This window comes from Oryx dammah, unplaced genomic scaffold, assembly GCF_014754425.2.
Source record: "Oryx dammah isolate SB20612 unplaced genomic scaffold, SCBI_Odam_1.1 HiC_scaffold_17, whole genome shotgun sequence".
In the NCBI taxonomy this organism is placed as follows: Eukaryota; Metazoa; Chordata; class Mammalia; order Artiodactyla; family Bovidae; genus Oryx; species Oryx dammah.
This window is the reverse complement of record NW_024070201.1, coordinates 63363722-63389196: the sequence shown is the minus strand read 5'-3', so window position 1 is coordinate 63389196 and position 25475 is coordinate 63363722. Positions and strand designations below refer to the sequence as shown.

The 25475-nt window shown below is 45.6% G+C and overlaps 1 protein-coding gene across 12 annotated transcripts in view; it reads right to left on the bottom strand.

Annotated features, from left to right (window-relative positions):
• Positions 1 to 25475, bottom strand: part of CD44 (CD44 molecule (Indian blood group)) — an 89252-nt gene that overhangs the window by 42278 nt on the left and 21499 nt on the right. For all 12 annotated transcript variants that reach the window (XM_040259012.1, XM_040259001.1, XM_040259003.1 and 9 more), the window contains exons 2-4: positions 10536 to 10701; positions 5661 to 5794; positions 699 to 767 (exon numbers count right to left, since the gene is read on the bottom strand). In XM_040259012.1, coding sequence (XP_040114946.1) covers positions 699 to 767; positions 5661 to 5794; positions 10536 to 10701 — 369 coding nt within the window. The remainder of the gene's footprint in view (positions 1 to 698; positions 768 to 5660; positions 5795 to 10535; positions 10702 to 25475) is intronic.

Here is a 25475-nt window from a genome sequence, read left to right as displayed (position 1 = left end):
ATGAGGCTCAGAGGCAATCAGATCAAGGGTAACACGTTGACCTATTTGAAAGTTCTGGCTGAAATACTGTGTTTTCTGCAGTGTCAATCTCTCAGGATAATCAGGAAGATTTTAGGTCGACATAGTGTAAATAACGTTGAAACACATATCAAGAAGTTTGAGTTCTTATTATCATTTTTAAATACTCCAGTTGAATCAAACAGAAAATGTGGGAGGCCAGAATGTCCCTACCTCTAACACCTATTAATCCCTGCCTCTGAGAAAGGGAACATGGCTCAGACTCGAAGCCTTCAACAGCTAGAATTTAAGAACATTATTTAATTTTTCTTACATTTATATTTATTTCTAAGGTTACCTTTTACTTATAACCAGAGGTACTGGCTTTCCGTTTGGAGTTATGTTAGTGCTTTTTAAGTAGAAAATAATGGGTCAAATAAAGGAAAAATATCAAGTAAATGACAGTGCTGTGTCCACAGAGATGCCAAAAAATGTGAAAGCAGTTCTCAGGTGACTGATGTTTCAGGAACAACGAATGTATCGGGGTAAACCATATAGCAATAAAGGGACAGTAAACTGTAGCCCTGTCTTTAGCCTTAGGGAAATGAGTGTGATTCCATTCAAATATGAAACATAAGAAATGCACCTGATCTTTTCCCCAAGAATGGGAAAACTCAGTCAAGGTTAGAAGAGATACATACTTATGGTAATGGGTCCTTCAAAGGCATTGGGCAGGTCCGTGACTGAAGTACAGTCTTCTCCAAGTGGAGCTATGAAGTAGAAAAGAAAAAAAGACATGAGAACGCTAAAAAACAGAAGCCTAATTGATGTCCATTTCTCTTTGCTAGGATGACTTTTGCTATAACTTAGCCCAGATCATTTTCTTAAACTTGACCAAGTCACCTAGGAACTTCTCTGACCTTGGTGATGCATCTTTTCACTTTTATTTTACTTCATACATCTTTAGAAGGTCCCCATGCCAACATATCCATTCATTAACAAATGTATATGCTCTATACCAAGCATTATAGAAGGCTGGTTGATACAATGGTCGTAAGATAGACATGGTCTTTCTTTATTGAGGCATACATTAGAAGTTATTTGTTAAATGTGTTATTATAAAATTAACAGGGGAAGCACTTCAAAAAGTGTTAAAGAAATGTATGAACTATAATGAAGAAATCACTTGTAACCCCAATAATCTGCAGAAACAATGGGAAAACATGGCTGACGAATGCAATCAAATACTTATCAGCATGAACAGCATGAGACTCTAAGACTATAATAATCCACATAGAACTTACTTGGTAGGAATGTTTTTTTAAAAAAAACAATTTTTTTGTCTTTTTATTAATATATTATTGATGCATTTAACTAATCCCCTAAGTGCCTATTCTGAATAAAACACTTCTAACTGTACAGCTTCCGAGGTTGTCCATCTTTGGTTCAGGTGCCCAGAATATTTTCTGAGGCTTCTGTTTGGGCTTATATCATCACAGACACTTCTGACTCCCTTTTCTTCTTCCTTCCATTTATCTTCTACTTCCTCCCTTCTTTGGGAATAACGATTTCTGACTGTACGTTGGGCCTACCTGATCACCCACAGATGTTATGAGAGCAGCTCTTTGAGAAGCACTGTCTAATGCCCTTTGAAAGCAAACTCGGAAAGTTTCCCCCTGCCAGCCATCCCTTGAGCACTGTAGGGAGCCTGCAGAATGCTTTAACAAACGGTTCTGTTCCTGCCTAAATGCTGTATTCCGTAACTGGACCTTGGTTAAGCTCAAAAACTCAGAGAGCTTTAAACTGGCTTCGCTGTTACAGGAAGGCTGGATTCAGTTGTGTATTATAGTTTTTATACTTGTGTGTGTGTGTGTGTGTGTGTGTGTGTGTGCATGCGTGCACGTGTGCTTTAACTAACGAAATGGAAAACTGATTTCTTGGGTTAGTTTCTTCTAGAATTGTTTCTTGGAAAAGAGGACAGAACAAAGAAATGGGTGGATGGTTGGTAGATGGATGGATGGATGGATGAATAAACGGATGGATGGATGGATGTGTGAATGGATGGATGGACCAATGGAAGGAAGGATGGATGGACAGAGGGAGGCAGGCAGGCAAACTGCTATTACAAAGGAGCCTATTATCACAAGTATTTTAAATGTCCTGCCATAAATCACTGGGTATTTATGACTTAGACAAACACACAAGTCTAACAAAGCAGAGTTTGCTTGCTCCCCAGTTCCTAGGAGCATCTTTTCCCACATATAAAGGGCACGGTGCCCTTTACTTGCCTATCCTTTGCCATCATAATGGAAACACCTGGCAGCTTTATACACTCAACCAGAGAAAAGCAGGTTTTAAAAATAGCCATTCTTGCAAGGGCTGATTAAAAGATTTCTCAGAAGAGAGACTCTTCAAAGAGAAAGTCACTTCCTTGGTAAGGTCATTCCTCATAATCCAGTCTAAGCTAGCCCCTCACCACCCCCAACACCCATCACCACTGCAGAGTTGTTCTCTCTCATGTTTACTTCTTGCTCACCACTAGCTGAAATTGTCTTGTTCATTTTACTTGATGGCTGTTCATAGCACATCTCCTATCCCCTACCCTCTGCCACCCAGCCACCTCCATAGAAATATGGAAACTCCACAAGATAAGCAGTAACTTTATCTTTCTTGCCAAGAACATTTATGTATCATGGGGCTAGAGAGGCACCAAAATCTTTGTTGAATGAATGGGGGGAAAAAAACCACCAATATAATTTTCTTACAGTCCATTCTTCTGGTAAACATATCTAAGATATTAACCCCCCCCACCCCCACAAATGGTCTGCAAATACAAACAAGTCAAGAAACATTCTTAACAACCCTGAATGACAATGCCTAAGAATTAATGAAAGGAAGTTTCAGGCTTATCAGTTCTTTTATTCATTTTAAGCATTTACTCAGCACATATGACAGATCACAGAATAAACAAGGAGCAAAAGATGAACATTTCTGTCTGCTTTTGGGGAATCTGCAGGTCGCGGGAGACAATAATAGTATTTCTTTAGACTTTCACTGTTTTCAAAAAATTCCCAGTTATTCCTTCATTTGAAAATCAGGACAGCCGACCTGGGAGATCCTGCAAAGTATCTACAGGGTCTATTTGGGGACACCACCAGAAACTGACCTGACCCACGAGATGTTTCTGATTTAACTGTTATGTTACACAGACCCAGAAGCAGGATTATGACTTCTTAATGTCAACGATGGAATCAGTTCAGTTCAGTTCAGTCACTCAGTCGTGTCCGACTCTTTGTGACCCCATGAATCGCAGCACGCCAGGCCTCCCTGTCCATCACCATCTCCCGGAGTTCACTCAGACTCACGTCCATCGAGTCGGTGATGCCATCCAGCCATCTCATCCTCTGTCGTCCCCTTCTCCTGCCCCCAATCCCTCCCAGCATCAGAGTCTTTTCCAATGAGTCAACTCTTCGGATGAGGTGGCCAAAGTACTGGAGTTTCAGCTTTATTATCATTCCTTCCAAAGAACACCCAGGGCTGATCTCCTTCAGAATGGACTGATTGGATCTCCCTGCAGTCTAAGGGACTCTCAAGAGTCTTCTCCAACACCACCTCCCCCAAATTCAAAGACAATTGCAGGTAACAGTAGTGCACTGGAAATTTCCAGGAATAAAGTTGCAAGAGAATGAAGCATGATGTCAAAACCAATAAGGCAGTTTTGCCAACGATTAGTGCATTTGTGGGGATGGAGTCCCTTCATGCTCCAATTCACCCTAACTTTTATAAAGAATATCGAATCTGGCAGGCATACTAAGATGGATGGTGACCCAAATGTGCACTACATTCGTGTTCCCATGTCAGATACAGGGCCTCATTGGACAGCCTTTCATTCTGTTTAATGAGCATCACACTGCTGAAAGAATCAAGCCTGTGGAGTTTCCTTGAATTGAAGGATTTGTTAGAAAGACTCAGGTGAGTCTCCTGATACATTGCATCTCATAAACCTTGCCTCCACTACACCAAAATAGCCAAGAGAAATGTTAATTATTCAGTCTAGCCAATCACTCAGTGACAGATGGACAGACATCTTCCTGAGTGCCCAGTACATACTTGTTGAATAAATGAATAAATAAACAGATGAATGTAGAATCTTCCCCCTAAATTTCTCCTTTCCAAAGAGAAACGGGCATTTTACTGAAAGCAAACTTCAAAAATGAACTGATTCAGGTCAGTTTTCTGTATTAACACAGAAGTCACCAGTGCTGAGCCTGACCACTGAGAAAGAGGCAATAAACACCATGAACCTTTCCAGGGCCTGCCGTATTTTCATTTGTCAACCACAGGCCATGTTTTACAAAAAATACTGCCGACATTTTAAGCTTATAGAAGGCATCTGCTAAGATGGGGCTGGCTTTGGTCCCTGTGGCAAGTTTGCAAGGAGGATCACATCACTGGGCCCTGACCACCTGCTGAGCAGTCTCAGGCTCAGATGGATTCAAGGATCTTTCCAATGTGATCCCTGGCACAGAGCAGAAGGTTATCAACGTCTGTCACCCACTTAACACCCTCATCATCATCCAACTCTAATCCAAGACATTTAGAATGTATTTCTCCTTAGATAAACATTCTTCCCTAGCTCCTTTATTTTTCATCTCATGACTTCGACAAGATTAACTCTGGAGACAAGAAAGATGGCCTCTGGTTCCTTCTGACTTTACTCTGCCCAGCACAATACTGAACGTGTGTCATTGATCACTAAAACATACAGAAAATTGATAAAAAGCACTCTAACATACTGAGTAAATTTGGATACAAGAAAATGAAACCCATCGCTTTGAACTTTACTGCAGCTACTTTGGCGAGCAATATCCCCCAGGACTTCTCAAACTTTTCAATGGAACTAACCTCCCCAAAGTAGAGGAAGGTTCATCAGTACTGTTCACTCCCTTCTCTGAACATGAGCCCAACCCTATGGGCAAAAAGAAAAGCAGGGAGAAAAGTCTCAGTGGTAACTGGCCTGTGCGTGCCTGCTAAGTAGCTTTAGTCGTGTCCGACTCTTTGTGACCCTATAGACTGCAGACCCTATATAGCTTGGCGGACCAGGCTCCTCTGTCCACGGAATTTTCCAGGCAAGGACACTGGAGTGGGTTGCTGTGCCCTCCTCCAGGGGATCTTCCCCACCCAGGGACTGAACCTGCATCTCTTACGTCTCCTTGCCATTGTCAGCACATGCCCTGATGCTCCCACGGACCTGGCTGTGCACAGCTGTCCACCATGCCGTGGCTTCCTTCTCTCGCTCCCATCAGGGCTCTCCCACACCCACCTCCTCATGGGCACTCTCTCTGATTATCTTCTCAGAAAAAAAGCACCCCTAGCACTCTGCAGTCCCTTGCTCTGCTTTTTTTTTTTGCAACACTTGTCACTGTCTGACTTCATGAAAGTGATTTCATATGTATTTGCTTACTGTTGGCCTCTCCAACATAGCAGGTAAGCACCCTGGAGACAGGACTCTTTTTTACTACTGATGAAATATGCATTAAGCATCTGTTATGTGAATGGAGGCTGCATGCATCCCCACTGAAGCCGAGACTGTCAGCCATGCTGCTGAAGGCTGGCCGCCCAAAAGCCACCCAGGACTTAAAGCTGACCCACTTGGGACCAACCTGAGGCATTGAAGCAGTACGTGTCATACTGGGAGGTGTTGGATGTGAGGATGTACACCCCTGTGTTGTTCGCAGCACAGATGGAATTGGGGTGGATCCGGGGAATCACCACATGCCCGTCTATGAACCCGTACCTGCAAAAGAAAACCAGAGGTCATCCACCTGCAACAATGTAATTAGGGACTTAATAAAATCCCATCCAAGGATGTTTCATGCAGTATAAAAACCTCCTTCTGCTCACCCACCCCTAGGCATGTCAGAGTTTTCAACAACCAAGTTACACGAAAGCCAAAAACAACAACAGAGGGACAGTGAAAGGGACCAACAAGGCTGACGGAGACAAAGTGATTTCCTTGGAGCTCTATAAAATTTTTTAAAAAATCGATCCATTGCCGTTGAAATCTGTGATCAGCAATCAGTTTGAATGAGCAGAGGGAAGCCAAAGTCAGATAAAATGACCCCTGTACCATGTGAGATCCACTCTGGCCCGCCATTACCTTCCTATTTGCCAGAAAATACAGAAAACTACTGGCTCCCATCCAACGGGAACTAGGTGGCTTTTCATCTCAGTTCATAAATCGCAAACTGATATCCTTCCCATATCTATCCTCCTCTTCTTTCCTGGTCTCACCTTTTTCTGCGAGTCCCTCATTCCAGACTTCATTGCTCTAAATTTGTGAAAGTTGCCCAGTTGTGTCTGATTCTTTGCGACCCCATGGACTGTAGCCCACCAGGCTCCTCTGTCCATGGAATTCTGCAAGCAAAAATACTGCAGTGGGTTGTCATTTCCTTCTCCAGGGGATTTTCCCAACCCAGGGATTGAACCTGGGTCTCTTGCACTGCAGGCAGATTCGTTACCAACTGGGCCACCTTATTAATTAATATATGCCAGATACAATGCCTCTTTTCCCATGAACATCTCAGGCATGATTCCACTGCCAGTGGAAGTAAATTGACAGTCATTAAAATGCGAGTACTAATGATTAATGGGTTTCCCTCATAGTTCAGTTGGTAAAGAATCCACCTGCAATGCAGGAGACCTTAGTTCAATTCCTGGGTTGGGAAGATCCGTTGGAGAAGGGATAAGCTACCCACTCCAGTATTCTTGGGCTTCCCTAGTGGCTCAGCTGGTAAAGAATTCACCTGCAATGCAGGAGACCTGGGTTCGATCCCTGGGTTGGGAAGCTCCCCTGGAGAAGGGAAAAGCTACCCACTCCAGTATTCTGGCCTGGAGAATTCCATGGATTGTGTAGTCCATGGGGTTGCAAAGAGTCAGACGTGACTGAGCAACTTTTGCCACTAATGATTAAGTAGATAGCAAAGCTTCATTAACTCAGGAATTTTCCAGAAGCAACAGTCAGAGAAGTGCTTAAACTCCTCCATCCCATCATGGTGTTTCTGAGAGCATGCTGGAGAAAACAAGTGTATCCTTTTCAGATACAACATACAGTACCCAGCCTCTGACTAGCATCCTGGTGGTTGAATACTTACCGCATGATTTCTCTCAAATGTAAAATGCTTCAAAAAATGAGGTGTGGGCTGAGAAAATACGATTTGCAAGGGAAAAGGAGAGCACTAAATCCAACAGGTTTTTGAAAACGCAATTCCCAAATCCCTTCAATCTTTCCTGCCGGGGGCGACAGTATGTAATGCAATGTACCCACAGAAATGGCTGTGAGTCTGAAATTTCTAAGCACCTTGAACTCATCATGTCTAAATTGCAAAAGCTGACATGACTAATTCCTCATCTGCATGGCCAGACTGGTTTCTCCATAGACTCAGGAGCTTGCGGGGGGGTGGGGAAGCACAATTAAATATTAATGCGTTTCCATGTATCTGAGGATCCCAGCTAATCAGGGTAGGGCAGACTGAAGACAGTAGCTGCTAAGGTTTTCCCATCACCTGTGAGACTCTCCCATCTGTCCTATGGCAGGTATCTGATTCATAGCTACCTGAGTGAAATTACGGAAATACATTTTGCAACACTTAGAACCAGCTATGGGTAGAACGATAGATTTCTTTGGCACAGTTTTTCTTTGTCTTTTTTAAATAATAAAACTCCAGGTGAGCCCACTCCCCATTTTACTCCCATCACATTCTGCTAGTCCATATAACACTGACATTCTAGAAGTTACAATTCCCTCTGTAAATTGTTCCTAAGTTTTTACCACATTGTGTTGACTGTAGGTTTTACGTGTCACCCTGTCCATCAGTTAGGGATATTAAAGCTTTTATGTGTGTATACTACATGAGTCAGCTTAGCACACATGCACACATACTACATGAGGAGGTTGCTGTTCCCAGGAAGAAAAGAAATACTCAGCAAATCCATCCATGCAGCAGACTTTCATCTCTCTTTTGCTCTCAGTTCTTCAGGAGGGCTGGGTCATTAAATCTTGCCCTGGGCTCAGAAGCTGGCCTGGAGTCTAGACTCCTCCCCATGTAGGTGATGTGGCCCAGGATAGGCTGCAGAACTAAGCCTCAGTTGCTTACTTTGCAAAGTGGAGTCGTACAACCAACTCCTGGTGCAGTCTAAGGATTAAGACAGGGATACCCACAGATGAGCTGGGGTCTGTGCTGTGCTCAGTCAATTAAGTCGTGTTCAATTCTTTGCAATCCATGGACTGTAGCCTGCAGGCTCCTCTGTCCATTCTTGTCCAGGCAAGAATACTGGAGTGGGTTGCCATTTCTCCCTCTAGGGGATCTTCCCAACCCAGGGATCAAACTCGTGTCTCCTGCATTGGCAGGCATAGTCTCTACCACTGAATCATCTGAGAAGCCCTTTGTCCAGCATCTAAGGGCTGGACGATTGGCCACTGGGCACAGTAAGAACTTCCCTTGTTCTCAGCATATAAGAACATTTCCGTATTTCATAAGTTTGCCTTGCCTGCATTTCACAATCAAAATTCAGCTTACGAAATCCACTTTCTTAGGCCACTGGCCTAGTCAGGGCCATATTTAAATAATTAGCCTTAGGAATAGAATAAATGGACCTGCTAATTAACTTTCCTGCATTGCAGCCTACACCTCAAGTTCAGAAGCTACCTGAGTTATCTGCTCCTTTTATATTCTCCCAGACCCTGCTGCAGAGAAGGCAATGGCACCCAACTCCAGTACTCTTGCCTAGAAAATCCCATGGACGGAGGAGCCTGGCAGGCTGTGGTCCATGGGGTTGCTGAGAGTCAGACATGACTGAAGGACTTCACTTTCACTTTTCACTTTCATGCACTGGAGAAGGAAATGGTAGCCCACTCCGGAGTTCTTCCCTGGAGAATCCCAGGGACGGGGGAGCCTTGGTGGGCTGTCATCTATGAGGTTGCACAGTCGGACACGACTGAAGTGACTTAGCAGCAGACCCTGCTGGAACGCAGATGTCTGCACACATCTGCTCATCGCTTCAGAGCAAAACTGCTCAACATAACTTTCTGTGAAATAGAAACATTCTATAATCTCAGTTGTCTGATAAAGCAGCTGCCAGGCATTTGCGGCTAATTAGACACTTGAAACATAGTTAGTGCCACCAAGAGCCAAAGTTTCTATTTTAATTTTAATTAGATGTCACTAGCCAAGCGTGGCTAGGGGTCACTATATTAGAAAAATTGAAAAGATGCTTCATTTTCCTCATCAGGCTCAGTTCATTTTCCTCACAGTCTCAGTTCCCACCCAGACTACAGGTGCCTTACCCAAGGACAGGGGATAGATGCACTTAAGTTACATTGAATGGTTTCCAAAAAGAGTTCTGCAGCTTGACTTTTTAAAAAGCAGCCTGTGTTTGTATATGAGCGTGTTAATGAGAAAAGAGAACCGTGTTACCTAACCTCACATTGCAGAAGTGCAGAGGGGCGGCTGCAGGATGGGGTGGAAACTTCGGACCGAAGTTGTCCAGATTCCCTAGGGTTCTTCTCATAAAAACAAACCAAACGCAAACACCTCACCACAGCGGTCACCACTGCTTGCTCTTAATGTGCACCACTTACCACAGGGCCATAAAAAAAATTCAGAAAATAAGGGCCGTGCCTTCTGTGAGGGCTGCCCAAGTGGCTCAGTGGTAGAGGCCACCTACCAACGCAGAGATGCAAGAGATGCAGGGTCAGTCCCTGTGTGAGAAAAATCCCCTGGCTACCCACTCCAGTATTCTCGCCTGGAAAATTCCATGGACAGAGCAGGCTGGCAGCCTACAGTCCATGGGGTCGCAAAGAGTCAGACACGACTGAGCAGCTGAGTGTGCACACACAGGCGAGGCTGCTGTGAACATCCTGGGGCGGAAGGACCTGAGGACTGCTCCCTGAGCACTGCGAATCCGGTAGGAGGAGCTCAGGAGGCCTCCTTCAACCCCTCTCACTGCTTTGCAATCACTTGTAATAATATCTTAATGATTTTCATGCCCTTTTCTCTCAAATCAGAGCAACACAAAAGAGAAACAAAATCAAAAGAGAGAAAAATAGTTTGAAAAACTTGCTTCAGCCAAGTCTACAGGGTCAAGGCTCCACCAGGCATGGACTTATCTTAAACAGTTACTTGGTTTTTCAATTTTTTGTGGTTCTGACAATGATATTGCTGGCTTCTTCGAAGCCCAGAGCGCGCGCTGTTGACAGGACGGTTCAAGCAAGTGGATTCCAACTTATGACCTTTAAAGCCTCCCCTGGGAAACCCCGCTGTGACTCACAAAGATGTCTTTAGCTGGCCTTAAATTTTAGTAGTCATACTGGTTCCAGATTGACTTGCCCAAATTCATGGGTGGGGCCGACTCTTCAGGCAACCAGCCATTCAGGTGTCAGAAAGGACGCTTCTGGGTCTAAGCTCCGCCCCCTGACCCAGGCAGCTTGCCTTCCTCAGTGGGCTTAGTTGGGGCGTAGGTGGGTGCTGGTACCTTACCTGCAGGTCTCAAACCCTATGCTCCGGGCCACCTCCATCTGGGCCATGGTGGGCAGCGTGCTATTGAAGGCCTTGCAGAGGTCGGCAGCCTCAGTCTTGGAGATGCTGTAGCGACCATTCTTCTCCACGTGGAATACACCTGCATATCGGCAGGTTATATTCAGATCTGTGGGATGAAAAGGAACAGTTAGATTGTTCTGCATCCATCATTTGGAAAGGGTAAGAACTTTGTTTTAGAGCAGCCTCATTGCAAAGCCAAATAATCTTCCCTACTGGCCAGAGCCTTCCACCTTCACCGCAGCATGTCAAAGCATCGCTGCCTCATGCTTAAATCTGAGATAAAACGCAAGAAAGTAGCACCACTTGTACATTCTGTCCAGGTGGCGCTAGCGATAAAGAACCCACCTGCCAACGCAGGAGACAAGAGACCTGAGTAGTTCGATCATTAGGTTGGGAAGATCTCCTGGAGGAGGAAACAGCAACCCACTCCAGTATTCTTGCATGGAGAATACCATGGACAGAGGAGCCTGGCTGGCTACAATCCATAGGACCACAGAGAGACACGACTGAGCGACTGAGCACATCATTGAGAAAACTGAGGCTCAGAAAAGTGAGCTGCCCAAGGAAGTGAGGATTGCTGTCCAGAGCCTGTAGCTGCCTTCCTGAATCCCAGCTGTTCTGTTTCAGCAATATAGTTCCGAGCTGATAGCCAGGGTGGGGATGGCTGTGACTGCAGTGTCCCTGGGTACCTAGTTTCTTTGGGGTTCTGTGTGGTATCATCTTTCAAGAACCCTGCGAGGTGACTTATAGGTAAGTTATATATATATTATTCATAGGTGAAGAAACTGGAGCTGAGAAAAATGAAATGACTTCCCAAAGTCACCCAGCAATTAAGTGGCAGAGCTGGAATTCCATCTCAGGTCTGTTTAACACCAGAACCCACACTCTGGTCCACTTATTCCCGTGTGCTCAGGAATCTTTTCATGTCATTGGAGCCCGTCTTCACTCTGGAGGGATACGCCTGAACAACTCTGACCTAATGACGAAGATAGGGTCGGTGTTAATGGAACTGTAAGGACAACAAGTGCTCTCTCCTTTCTGAGCAGGAAGTAGCTTCCAACCACGAGAAAACAGTGTCTGACGAAGTGCAAACTGAAATGATAAGAGAACTGTGAAACCTCTCCACAATCTTTCTCGATTCTGAACATAGTGAAAGAAGAAATGGAGCTTTGAGAAGACATAAGGCAGTATCAAGTGGTTTTCTTTTCTTTGTTTCATCAGCACGGAGGTGCTTTTAAAAAAGTGTCAGAACTAGGTGAGATGGAGCAAACGTGTTTGGGGGATTTCCTTTCTGGTCTAATGGTGTCCTTCGGAAGCCACTCACACAGCGCTTGGCTGATGAGGCTAGAGGAGCACAGAGGAGGGAAACGGACAAGGCGCTTTTGAGATCCTGTTTGTTTTTACTGACATTTTCAGCTTTGGCTTCGGTTGGCCAATCTTTGCCAAGAGAAACTGTTGCGCTGGGTGACTGTCCTTCCGGAGGCCCTCTGTGTGTAGCTTACAAAAGAGAAACAAAGCCTCCCAATCAGCTTCTTGGAGGTGAGACTGTTAGGAGAGATCTCAGCAGATGCCAGGAGAGGCAGGGTGTGGCCGTCAGCACGCGGCCGGGTGGCTGCTGTCACTCCCAGGTAAAATATAAAGTCTGAGGCATGGACGGTGGCTTGGAGCTAAATGGCAGTTTCTGTGTTATTAACATAAATTTGAGTTTGCCACCTGGCATGTAGAATACGCAAATACAAAAGGAACCATTCAGATTGATACTTGTGAATAAAATCTCTTGAGTTCCACGAAGAGCAAACAACATCCCTTGATAGACGACACACACGCAAGTGTGAGGGTGTCTCTATGTGTGCGTGAGAATAGTGAGTGTGTGTGGTGTGTGCTTATGGTCAGCCAAGACAGGAAAGCATGGATAATATCTAGCTTCAGTCTTCCTGGAAACACGAAGATTAAACAGGGTGTGCAGTAGATCTCAGAAAAGGGGCTGCTGGATGAATGAAGAAATTCTCTGCAATGTGAGGATTCCACAGCTTATATTCATCTTAGTCTCACACATAAAAAAGGTCCTATCCTAGCCCTGATGGCATTCAGCCATCTGGGGATTCCAAAGACGGTTCCAAAACCTTCATTTCAGGTCAAGAGTATTCCCATTTCCTCCCCTCTGGGTCCCTCATGCCTTAAAAAGGACCAAGCCTTTCAGGGTTGTGTATCCGTTAAGTCTTGAAAATGTATGAAGACTTTCCAACACTTCCTTAACACTTACACAAGCAGAAATTACTACCCCCAAAGGGTATTAGTAATACTAACAGCACTAATAGCTGTTAACACATATTGTGCACATATGATGTATAGGCCAGACACTCTTCTACCCATTTGACAAGTATTAACTCATTTTATGGAGAAGGCAATGGCAACCCACTCCAGTACTCTTGCCTGGAAACTCCCATGGACGGAGGAGCCTGGTAGGCTGGAGTCCATGGGGTCTCGAAGAGTCAGACACGACTGAGCAACTTCACTTTCACTTTTCACTTTCATGCACTGGAGAAGGAAACAGCACCCTACTCCAGCGTTCTTGCCTGGAGAATCCCAAGGACGGAGGAGCCTGGTAGGCTGCCATCTACGGGGTCGCACAGAGTCAGACATGACTGAAGCGACTTAGCAGCAACTCATTTTATCCGTATACAGTAGGTAATATTATTGTCCCCATTTTCCAGATACAGAAACTGAGGCACAGAGAGGGGAAGAAACGTGCCCAGGTTCACAGAACTCATAACAATGGAGCTAGGATTCAAACCCAGCCAGTCTGGGGACCAAGAGACCACAGGCTTAACCACCAGGCCACTACTTCTAAACCTAATTTACAAAACATTTTATGCACTCTCAACCTCCCCCATGTAGAGCCAGAAATATCCCAAGGTTTAAGTTAGAGCAAGACTGAGGCATGAGTAGCCATGGACCACAAATCACAGGACAGCCTCCCGTGTCCATGGCAATGGCCACACTGCCAACACCTGTAGTGAGGCAGGACTCCCCAGATATCTGGGCATCGCTCTGGATAAACAGAGATCTCTGTGATCTAGGAGCTGCCATGACTCAAGGGCCTAATAGTAAATGGCCAAGTGCATCTCTCCAAAAAGCCTGTCCAGCTGGACATGAATCAAGAATGCTTTCTGCTGGGCCCTCTGGTCTCCAATAAATCGTGAAATAAAGGAGTGATCCCATGTTCCTCCCTCTGAGAGATCTGATGGGTAACACTAATGGTTGGAGGCCACTTTCGGATTCAAGGTGGCGTCTGAAGGAGGAAGAGTGTTTGCTATGATGCGGTTGCCAGGAGGACAGAGGAACCATGGGCCCGGCACCCAGGGATCTCACTGCCCATGTGGGAAGAGCTCTATCAGTGGCCTGCCAGGAGGACCACAAAAAAAACGTGCTCACCAAGAGACCTGTGTAATCCACTCCTGGCACCAACTCACATTGAAGCCTTGTAGTTCAACTTAGAGGAGATATACCCAAGATATACCCTGGCTTCAAGTCCTGACATTGCTACTAGCTCTGGGTTACACAGATAGATAGTTCCTCTCTGACACTCAGCCTTCTCCTTGATGGGATGACAGTGCCACCGGGGTTTGTGGGACCGTGAAATGAGACAAAGCATGTCAAACACTCTATATGATGTTTGGCACTTAATTAGAGCCAATGGATGTTTTATACTCATTAGGTGGGTGATCTACTTCAGCTAAATTAATTCTCACAAAAATGCTATGGAATAGGCAGTAGTGCCAAGCCTATTTTAGAGAGAAAGAAACTGAGGCACAAACAAATTAAATAATGTGTCCAAAGTCACCCAAGTCGGGGAGTCAGGGTTCCAACTCCTGGGCTATGACACCAATTCCGCAAGTTTCTAGGTATATTTGTTTTTGGATAAACCAAAGCTGACCCATAACACTATTAATCTTGCCTATATTTTTCACTAAGACTCACATCAAGAAAAATAAATCTTTCTAGTAAAATCACCCCAGCACATTTCAAAATCTTGCTTAGGGCCTGAGATGAGTAGCTTCTTGGTTTGCTCCAGTCGCTTCACAAGTGGAAGAAAATCACAGCCTCTTCTGAGAGTACCACACTGTGTAATCTTTACCCAACTCGCCTTTGAGGGTCTCCAGATTTTCCTAGGAGGTGAGTAGCGTGGAGGAGGGGATGTCACACAGCTGACCAGTAGGGCTGAGGGACAAGAAGTTTTCATGAGCGGGTCTTCAGGGATCTATAAACCTGTGAAATTACTTATATGCAAGATTCTGTGTGTATGTATGTATCTATGTATCAGCATGCATATGCATGCAAGCATGTACACGTGTGTAGGTGTTTCGCTGGAGACAGCATCCCTGGGTTTCCATTAGCTTCTCAAAGATGTCTATGACAGAAACAGGTAAAGAATTATAAGAAATTATTATCTTTCAAGTGAAAGTGTTAGTCACTCAGTTGTGTCCGACTCTGCGACCCCATGGACTATAGCCCATCAAGCTTCTCTTTCTATAGGATTCTCCAGGGAAGAATACTGGAGTGGGTTGCCATGCCCTCTTCCAGGGGGTCTTCCTTTAAGTTTTCTTCATTAATTAGAAATTCCAGGATTCTAAAATTTTGGAACTTCCTTGTGGGCTTCCTGGGAGCAGTGACTGCGTCTCTCCCCAGGACCCTGTGCAGGTCACACACATGGTAGGCACACATGGACAAATGAGGGAGGAAATGCTTCCCCACTGCCCCCAGGACAAACAGATTGTGTGAGGTACAAACGAAACACGTCTCAGGTCCACTCCTCGCATCGTGTCTAAAAGAATCAGCAGCTGGCCCTGGTTGAGAATTCCAAATGTCTTGAAGCTTTTGCTTCTGAGAACTTAACGCTGTTTTCCCTGAAAGCAAACGTTGCAGACCAACTTTCAGCTCTGTTACCAATGTTGTCTGTCTGGACTTCACAGTCATCCTCTCCAAGATGAGCAAGGCCTTTTTGCATCCTGTCATAGGGACCCTTGAGACCGCATCTCCTGAGACGTCTCGAGGACACACACGGGGAACCCCACGTGCAGACCCCGGGAGACCATCTGCAGTCATGCTGTGCCCAGAGACTCAGTTCTCCGAGCCAGACTTCTCCAGATGGCCCCAAATGAATTAGTGTGTTTTCCAACAAGCGCCACCTAGATAGGCCTGGCCCCTTCCGTCATCTCCTCAGAAAGGGTGAGGCAGCATTAAGGCAGAATGAGATTTTGTATCCTGATTTGGTCCCACCAGAGTAGGCTGTGAGTCTGGGGAAGCTGGTCCTCTTGAAGACCGGGAGAAGGCCACTTCGTGCGACTGAGTGACTTGTGCACTTTCCACAGCCATGATAATAACTGCAAACATTCATCCACCACCTAATCGGACCCCTATGAGGTTTTTAATATTTTACACCTAAAATTTAATTTAATTCTCATAGCAGTGGTGGTATATGGCAGGCACTTTTATTATCCCCATTTGACACAGAAGGTAACTGATTCTTTGAGAAGACAGGAATGACGTGAGCCGGGGCCCAGCAGACCAGATTTCCGATTGGGCAGTCTGGCTGATCACAATACAGTGTTAAGTGGCACCTCATGCGTGGGACAGATGCTAAGCTACAGGAAATCTACTTCTTCTCCATGTGGTTTTTAAGGTGCAGAGAGGTGAGACTTAAAAGAGGGCTCTGCAGAGAGGAATTTGAGCTAATAAGCTCAAGTATTATTTTAAGACCACAGGTCTCTTGATTCTGGACCAGAGGCTTAAAAGGGTAGGGCACTTCTCCTAAGAGCTTAGGAAGATGTCAGTGGGAAGACCTGCACTAATGGAACTTACACCCAGTCCCTGAGGCAAAGATGCCAAGGAGGTCCCTGTGTTTGCTGACTTTCCCCAACAGAAGGCTGGCTTCCTCTTTCTCATCCAATTGTCCTCTTCCCGTCATCCCCTTGAAGATCAAAGACTCCAACCCCCTGCAGCCTCAGGCCTCTTCTGCCCTTTACAGTCTGAGGACTCTGGCGGAAGTCAGGCAGGGCAGAATGAAGACAGGTTGGCCTAGGACTGGGATGCCAGACCACAGGCTGTCCCTGTGACATTTTGAGATATCTGCTGACCAGCCTACAAATTTCAACAGACCAGGCCATTCCAGCTGGGTCATGACACTCCATTCACTCCATCAAACTCCTGGAGTCAGTCACATGCAAGACAAAAGCACCTGTGGGCTCTCCACATTTTCACCTTTATACCGTTTATCATGAGTTAGCCAGGATTCTCTTTCTATCTTCTGACTTGCTGAGTTCATGTCTGGAAAAGGTTATGCAACTCACAAATCTAATCGAACTGATTCTGATCAGAACTAGGGAGAGAAAAGGTCAATTTTTTTTAAAAGCTTTATTGCTCATTGGATCACTTGTGTTTAAAGCCAGGCGGGATAATAGGGAGCAGCTAACCAAATTCTCAAGAGACACAAGAGGAAACAAAGATCCACAATGACTGAGCATGCCCCCCTAGCCAGTTGTGAGAGAAGCCGGGACTCTGGGGTCCATAATTGCTAGATTTCAGACCCCCTGTCCAGTGCTCTGACTACTGAACTTGCTTTTATAAGAGGCCTGAGCAAGCCGTTCCAATAAAGGCCACAGTCCACAGTGTCAATGGGACACGAAGAAACCATTCTGTTTTTCATTGTGATTGTTAATGTCTTCAAAGCCCGGAAGTTTCCATCCAGGAGTCTTCCTGGCAATTACAGCCCCTGCTGCCACCCAGGTCTGCCAGTCCAGAAGGCTGGCAGCATTCCTGCTGCCCCACATCTCTCGCCCCCATCCCCTGATGCCCATGTGATGGGCGCCTGATGAAAGGGTCTATTGTTCAGCATCCCCTTCTGAACCAGGCCAAAATCACACTCAGTGGCCGAATCGCCTTTGGCTGCCCCAGGCAGACCATGAGGCTTGGGTGACTCAGTCTCTCCCGGAATTGCCCTGGAGGTGGGTGAGGGTTTAATGAGCAGAGAAAATACTCATATTCCATCATCCCCAGAGAATTTCCTCCAGAATGTGTCCTGGGTGGCTTTCAACTGAGCTTTTCATCTCTTGGCGCTCAGAAGGGAAACGCACCCCAATTTCTTGGTGCCTGACTCTATCCCCTGGCCTCTCAGCCTCTTGTCCAAGGAGCCTGTCATGGCAGCCAACACTGAACCAACCAGGACCTATCACATCTGCTCTGTCAGAGGAAAGTCCAGGGGCTCTCAGCCACTGCCCTGACCCTTCAGTCTAGGCCTCCCAAGGACCAACCCCATGAAGCTCTTAGCTTGTTTGTACAGAGTCTAAAGAAAGAGCCCCCACCCCTGCCTCCTGGTGGAAGGATGGGAACTGGAGGAGAGGAGAGGGTGGGAAGGTCTGTTTAGGCCCCCACTCCTGATCCTGGATCCAACAGTCTTTCTGGCCAAGGAGAGTGTGTCCCAGAACTGTCACCTCAGTACCCAGTTCTGTGAGGCTAAGTGGTTTTGATGAACGAGTCTCCGGAAAGACAGCTGAGGGAGAGAAACCACAGCGTGTACCCCTACACGTCGCCATGGCAACCAGAAAATGCTCGGCTCTGGGCCTAAGACCTTTGTTTTCTTCTTTTTTGGATCATATCTGTTTAACAGACTGACTAACACAAACCCAGGATGTGGTTAAAAACAAATGAGAAAGTATCTCAGGAGCCCACATGGGGTTTTTCCTGTTGCAAGCAGAAAAGAAAAAAGAGGTCCTACTTTATTTCATACCTATATATACTTTGGTGCCTGGGGGGTGGGTAGTTACAGTTATATCACCTATCTAGTTCAGGTACAGCTCTGGTTCAGGTCTGGAGCCGGATCTTTGAGGAACTGGCTGGTTTTATTTTGAGGGGAGTACTTCACGAGGGGCTTCCCTGGTAGCTCAGCTGGTAAAGAATCCGCCTACAATGCAGGAGACCCTGGTTTGATTCCTGGGTCAGGAAGATCCCCTGGAGAAGGGCTGGGCTATCCACTCCAGTATTCTTGGGCTTCCCTGATGACTCACACAGTAAAGAATCACCTGCAGTACAGGAGACCTGGGTTCAATCCCTTGGGTTGGGAAGATCCCTTGGAGGAGGGCGTGTCAACCCATGTCAGTATTCTTGCCTGAAGAACCCCATGGACAGATGTGCCTGGCGGGGTTCAGTCCATGGGGTTGCAAAGAGTCAGACGTGACTGAGCAACTAAGCCCAGCAGAGCACACTTCATGAGAGCTGAGGTGGGCTGAAACTGTCACTCACAGATAATAGCTGCTTTTCGGGGTGGTTAGTGAGTCACCAACACACAGATGACCCATAGGGCCCCATCTGGGAGAGGGGCAAAGGGGTTCTAGCCTAAATCTTATTCATTAAGAGCTGTGTGACCTTGAATAAATCACTCTCGATCTCTGGTTCACGCCTAAACTTCCTGCCTCCCAGGATGAAGCGAGGAGTTAGGAAATGCTTGAGCTAGTAGGATAAAGCAGGGAGAGCCACATGCACACCTGGGGTGATATGAACATCTCAACACTTTTCAAAAATCTAATATTGATTAAGATGCATATGGGCTCCAACCCCAGCAGAACAGGTGGATCAAAGCACAAGCAGGTGTCAATAATATCACTATGGTGGGGTCTTTCCATCTCCAATTATGAAGCATTTCTACATCCAAAAGCAGCCCTGTGAGGCCCATCAGGTAGGTACTATGGCCCCTTAAGATGAAGAAACCAAGAAGCAAGAGATTCAGAGACTCCTAAGTCTTACAGAATTTGAATAAAACCCAGACCTCAACTCAGATTTTCGAGGTATTCTGATTTTCCCCATTATCCGTGGTTCTGCCCTTTCCATCTTGGGTGTCACCCAGCAAAGGGGAAAAGTGGCAGCATTCAGACAGAAGGGTGATGGTTTTCATACTTTACCGTCCCTTCTCCTCCCAATGATGTCTTAGGCAGAACCACAGTATTCAGAAATGGAGGAAAGCAGAACTGCTTCCATGAGAGCTGGAGTGAGGATGAAGGGGCAGACCCAAGACCCTGGATCCAACAGCAGCTCATCCTTGCCCAGCCCCCACCCCACCCCACCAAGGTCCTGACACCCTCCACAATGCTTTCTAAGAAACTGCATGGAACACTCAGGAAACCAATGCAGTAGGGGCCCACAGTAGCAATGATAACCACTGCTTGGCAAGGCATGCTGTGTGCCAGGGGCTCCAAAGCATCCTAAGAGGGTTAGTCACCTCTGTGACAGCTGTGGAAGCAGAGGGTCAGAGCACTAAGTCATTAGTACAAGGCTCTGAAGCCTGAAGGATTAAACACATTGCATAAAATGGTTTATAAGTGATTTTTTAAAAATGCTCTCATCAGTCTCAAGAATAAAAATGCTTTGCAATGTAAAGTTCTCCTTAAAGGTTGGAGAGAAGATAGCCAAGTCTGCCTTTCCAAACCTAATCTACAGTGATGGGAGCTGATCAGCAATGGACTCGAGAGGCTTGACAGATCCAGAAACTGAGGTGAAGCTGCTGTCCTCCAAGGCAGAGCCATCCAGGCTGAGGGGAACAGAAGGCCAGCACCAGTTCCCACAGAGCCCAGCAGGACTGCCCAGTCTGGGGTATCTCCAACTTGGATTTGAATTCCTTGACCCTATCTCTCCCAGAATCCTTTCAAGGGATGAAGAGAAGATTCTGGAATCTATGGAGCTGCTTTTCGGTGTTGGACATTAATCTAGGTGTGGTAATAATGTCCTACCATGGGATCCTCAGAACGGCTTTGAGAGGTCAAATCATCAACTCCATTTTGCAGATGAAACAGGTGAGGTTCAGAGCACAACTGACTCAACATTCGACTATGAAACTGGCATGGTCACAAGTCAAATGACGGAATTATACCTGGTCTCTAACATGAGTTAGTTTAGGCGTTTACGAAAGCCACGCTCCTCTGCGTGGGGCACAGAGACTCTCACACTGGGGGCTGGAAATGCAAGGACCCTGTTGGGTGTGGTTGGGACAGGTCCTACTGCTGGACCTCTGGCCATATTACCAAGAATGGAGCACCTACTGTGTGCTAAGTGCTTCCCACTGATTGTCTCATTTAATTCCCACAATAAATGTATGATATAAGGACAATTGTTGATCAGACCTTATTACAGATAAGAAAACTACCGTTTAGAGAGGTTAAGAAACTTGTTCTTTTCCTATTCATTTATTTATATAATTAAATGTAAGTTGCCTCTATAAGTTAATTATGTCAAATTAAACATTTAATTAATTGGCATTTTAATATTTAATTGTTGACATTTTACCTGTTTTTCTTATTTCTGAATTTTGGTACTTGGAATACAGACTCTTATGATATCCAAAAAGAAGAAAACAATTTGTCCAAGTTTGCACTATTAAGGGGTCAGGCAGCCTGCCACCTTTACATGGACTGAGATAGAACAAGAACCAGGCCTTTAGGCTGCCCCTTTCCTCTTCAAATACAACAGCAGTGAACTGATGCAGCTACAAAAGCATGTATTGATAACAACAAGTATTAAAGTGACCAAGGAGAATTCTAGATTTCCACCGATTTTGAATTAGGAGGGCTTGGAAATCATCAGGTCGTGTTTTTGTGACGCAGTCATTCTCTCCTCTCATAGATTACGTTTCTCCCTCTCTCCCTCTATCAGAGGCTAAAGTGAAGAGCGGTGTGTGTGCACCCATGTGAATCAGTCTCCTCACAGTTCAAGAACCTGAGCATTATTCATTCTCCAGATGCATTTGGAACATTACTCAGCCAGAAAAAGGAACAAAATTGAGTCCTTTGTAGAGAAGTGGATGGACCTAGAATCTGTCATACAGAGTGAAGTAAGTCAGAAAGATAGAAACAAATATCATATATTAATACATGTATGTGCTAGAAAAAAATGGTACCAATGAACCTATTTGCAGGGCAGGAATAAAGACACAGACATAGAGAACGGATATATGGACACAGAGAAGGGAAGGGTAGGATGAATTGAGAGATTAGAATCAACATATATACACTGCTGCTGCTGCTGCTGCTAAGTTTCTTCAGTCGTGTCCGACTCCTGCAACCCCAAAGACGGCAGCCCACCAGGCTTCCCCTTTCCTGGGATTCTCCAGGCAAGAACACTGGAGTGGGTTGCCATTTCCTTCTCCACTGCATGAGAGTGAAAAGTGAAAGTGAAGTCGCTCAGTCGTGTCGGACTCTTAGCAACCCCATGGACTGCAGCCTACCAGGCTCCTCCGTCCATGGGATTTTCCAGGCAAGAGTACTGGAGTGGGGTGCCATCGCCTTCTCCGATATATTCACTACCATCTGTAAAACAGATAGCTATTGGGAAACTGCTATATAACACAAGGAGCTCAGCTCTGTGCTCTGTGATGACATAGATGGTTGGGATTGGTGGGGAGGGCGGGTGGTAGAGGGAAGTCCAAGAGGGAGGGAATATATGTATACATGTAACTGATTCACTTAGTTGTACAACAAAAACTAGCACAACATTGTAAAGAAATTACACTCCAATCAAAAAAAAAGTTCAGGAAAAAGAATTTACCAAAAAAAAAAAAAAGAGAGAGAGAGATTAATACAAATGTTTCAAAACAGAGACCCTACAAAGGGAGATGCTGGAGCATGAGGATATTTTTAAAAATCTGGGCCAGAAGATTTCTAGGATCAGTACAGTTCCAATTGCCCTGTGAGCTAAGAGCTTGTAATTCACACCTCTTCCTGAGCTTTCAATCTCTGAAATCTCATCTGTAACCACAGATGCCAGATGCAAATGCCAGGCTCCAGAGAACTCATTCCTGACAAGCTTTTAAATCCGACTCAAGCCACAGAGTTTGGACCAAAATCTTTACCATTTCATGCATCGCCGGAGTGGGCCAAACATAACTTCCTGCTCTTAAGGAACATGGCTCACACAAAAAAGCCAGGAGGCTTGGAAATAGAGAAGGTTACAAATGACCCTTCTGCCAAGCTGTCAGAGAAAATAAGATCTGGATTTTCCTTCAAATAAACGGTCACTGGACACGGAAAGAGACCACACCTGGGTGAAGGCCTAAACTCTTTTCACCATGGACATCTGAGGGGCATCCTAGAAGCTCTAGGAGGAGGATGACAAGAACTCTTCCTATGAAATCTGTGCCTCTCAGGTCTCTATTGGTCTCCCTAGGGCATGGTGCAAGGCATACATTCAAAGCCCCTTCTAGAAGATACAACCCTGGCAGCTGAGGACACACAAGGTCCCTGCCCTAAAAGAGCTTATGCGCTAGTGTGGGGAAACAAGACAGCCATACAGAGAAATGCAGAGAATATAAATAAGGCAGTTTGGGGTAGTGATGGTACTACACGAAAATAAAAGATGAACAGGCTGCCTCTTCTGGCAGTCTGTGTGGTCTGAGGCTCACTCTTTTATGAAGCTGTTGGGTATATTTTCCTTATTTATTATGGGGCTCTTGGTGAGATCAGATACCTGACAAAAGAAAATACCTATACACAAAGAGAGAGAGATTAAATCATATTTGGAATTCATCTTTGCCTTCCAGGGTCCATGACGAGATGTCCCTAGAATGCGGACTTAAGATAAACAAGGAAGACTTGGAAGGCAAAGGCCAAGGCAACTGAATGAGCCAGCTTCGGTGTCCACTTGAGCCATAACTGAATGAGCCAGCTTCGGTGTCCACTTGAGCCATTAGCTGGGAACCGAGCTGATGGAAGTGGGCTGCAGACACCCATTCTGGGTCTTTGCCTGAACTTGAAGGAGGCAAATCAGCGTGACAGAGCAAGCCCATCAGACTGCAACTGTGCTAAGTCCACGCACCAGCCCTGAAGGCTTACAAGAATCTCCCAGCATCTTCAGCCTCTCGGAGTTTACAGTTACTAGGGTGATGGAACAATCACCCCCATGGTACTGTAAGATGGTACAGCAGCCAAACTCATAGTCTTTCACATTAGAGAGACTTGAGTCCAAAGCCCAGCTTGGGGTCCTGTGGAACGTTAGGCACACCATGTTTTCTTAACCTTTTGGTCTCATTTCTTCCTTACTAAAGAAAGGCAGCAACTCCTTCATGGGGTGCTTTTAGGTGTAAATGAAGGCACGCACTTGAAATAGGTGGCAAAGTACCTGACGCTTAGTAAAGCGGCTGGGATTTGATTAATATTAGACAATCATCTCAAAGATTAAAGTGTACTTAAGGCTAAAAGCCTCCTGCTCTGACAGTTCTTGATAAACTGGCCAGCCATTCACTGTGTCACCAGTAACAGCCACTCAAGACTCCCAGTTAGGAGTCAGGAGCCTAATTATTCAGATGCACAAGCCCCCGCTCTATACAATATGTGCAATTGACAGATTGGAAGGAAAGAAAGAAGGAAGAGGGAAAAGCAGAAAGGAAGGAACGAAGGAAGGATGGAAGAAGTCATCAGATAGATGAATGGATAGATGGATAGACAGACACTACTTATAAAACACTATTCTTGGAAAAAGTCTGCCTCAAGTGATACTAACCCATAGAATCAAAATGGGTTCCATTAGGACCATTCCTTGTTCATCTTTATATCTGGGATGTCTGATTCATAGTATGGTGCCCAATAGATGTTTCTTTAGTTTTGTGGGAAATACATTAGAGTCCAGTGACCTGGGATCTGCAGTTTGACTTCTTACTAATAAGCCATCAGTACTCATCAGTAAGGCTTCAGTTTCTTTATCAGACCCAGGAAGAAGTTGGCTTTGGTAGTCTCTAGGTCCCTTGGCCAACCCAACGCTTTGCCTTTAGAAGGACAAGTCTACGTTTCTTTTAAACTTGTTCTCTAAACCTGAGTGGCTCCCTCTTGCCTGCAGGGTTGTGGTATTTCCCTCTGGAATCAAGGCGGCGGTGGTGTGCGTCAAGCAGGCTGGAGCGGCCAACAAAAAGAAATAATAGACAAAACAAGAGTGTTACCAGCATCCTGCTCTCCGATTACACCAACTAAATGCCTTCCAGCCCACAGAGACTAGAACCTGCCCCATCGAAGTCGGCGGGAGAGAATGGTTTCAATTAAGAGAAGCACAGCAGGATCGCGGATTCCCTTAGAGAGACTACTCCTAAATTATTACAAACAGCCCCAGTGCTGCCTGTAGCAAATTTCAGCATCGCGGGCCAACTCAGACCATTCTTTAGTTGTGAGACAATCCTCCAGTGAGGTGCTTTCAAGCAGATCCCACCTGCACCCCTGGAAGTCGAGACGCCCACTCTTGATTGACTGCCTGATCTCTGGTGGTCTCGCAGGTCCCGCTGCCAGTGCAGAGAGCAAAGAGGGAGGTTCGCTCCACCTGTTTTCCCAAAGATGACTCTCAGTAGTACTAAACTGTTTCAAGACCGTTCATTTTCAAGGAGCCAGAAAAACCCAGATTCTCAGGAAAAGGAGACGCCTTGAAGCTTTAAGGCCTCCAGTTCTGGAGATGGGGAGGATAGGATGGGCCCCATAAGACTGAGTGGGAACGTTGGTGTGGTATTAGAGGGAGAGGATTGAATTTCAGCCCCACCACATGAGAGCAGAGCCTTCTTGGGCAAGTTACTTCAACTTTATGAGTCTCAGTTTCCCAGCCTATAAAATGGCTCTGAGGAAATGCAGTCATTCATTTACTGAATGGATATTTGCTGCAAACCTCAAAAAGAGGTTTATGGGAGTTAGATAATAAATTCATGGGAAAGCATCAGCGTTGAGTTTGGTTCATAACAAGTGTTCAGTACATGTCAATCTTTTTCATTCTCCCACAGGAAGATTAAAAAAAACATCTTGCATGACCAGCCCCAGCTCTCCCAGATATCAAGGGGACCCCTGGGTTCTGATTTATAACGTATTTACA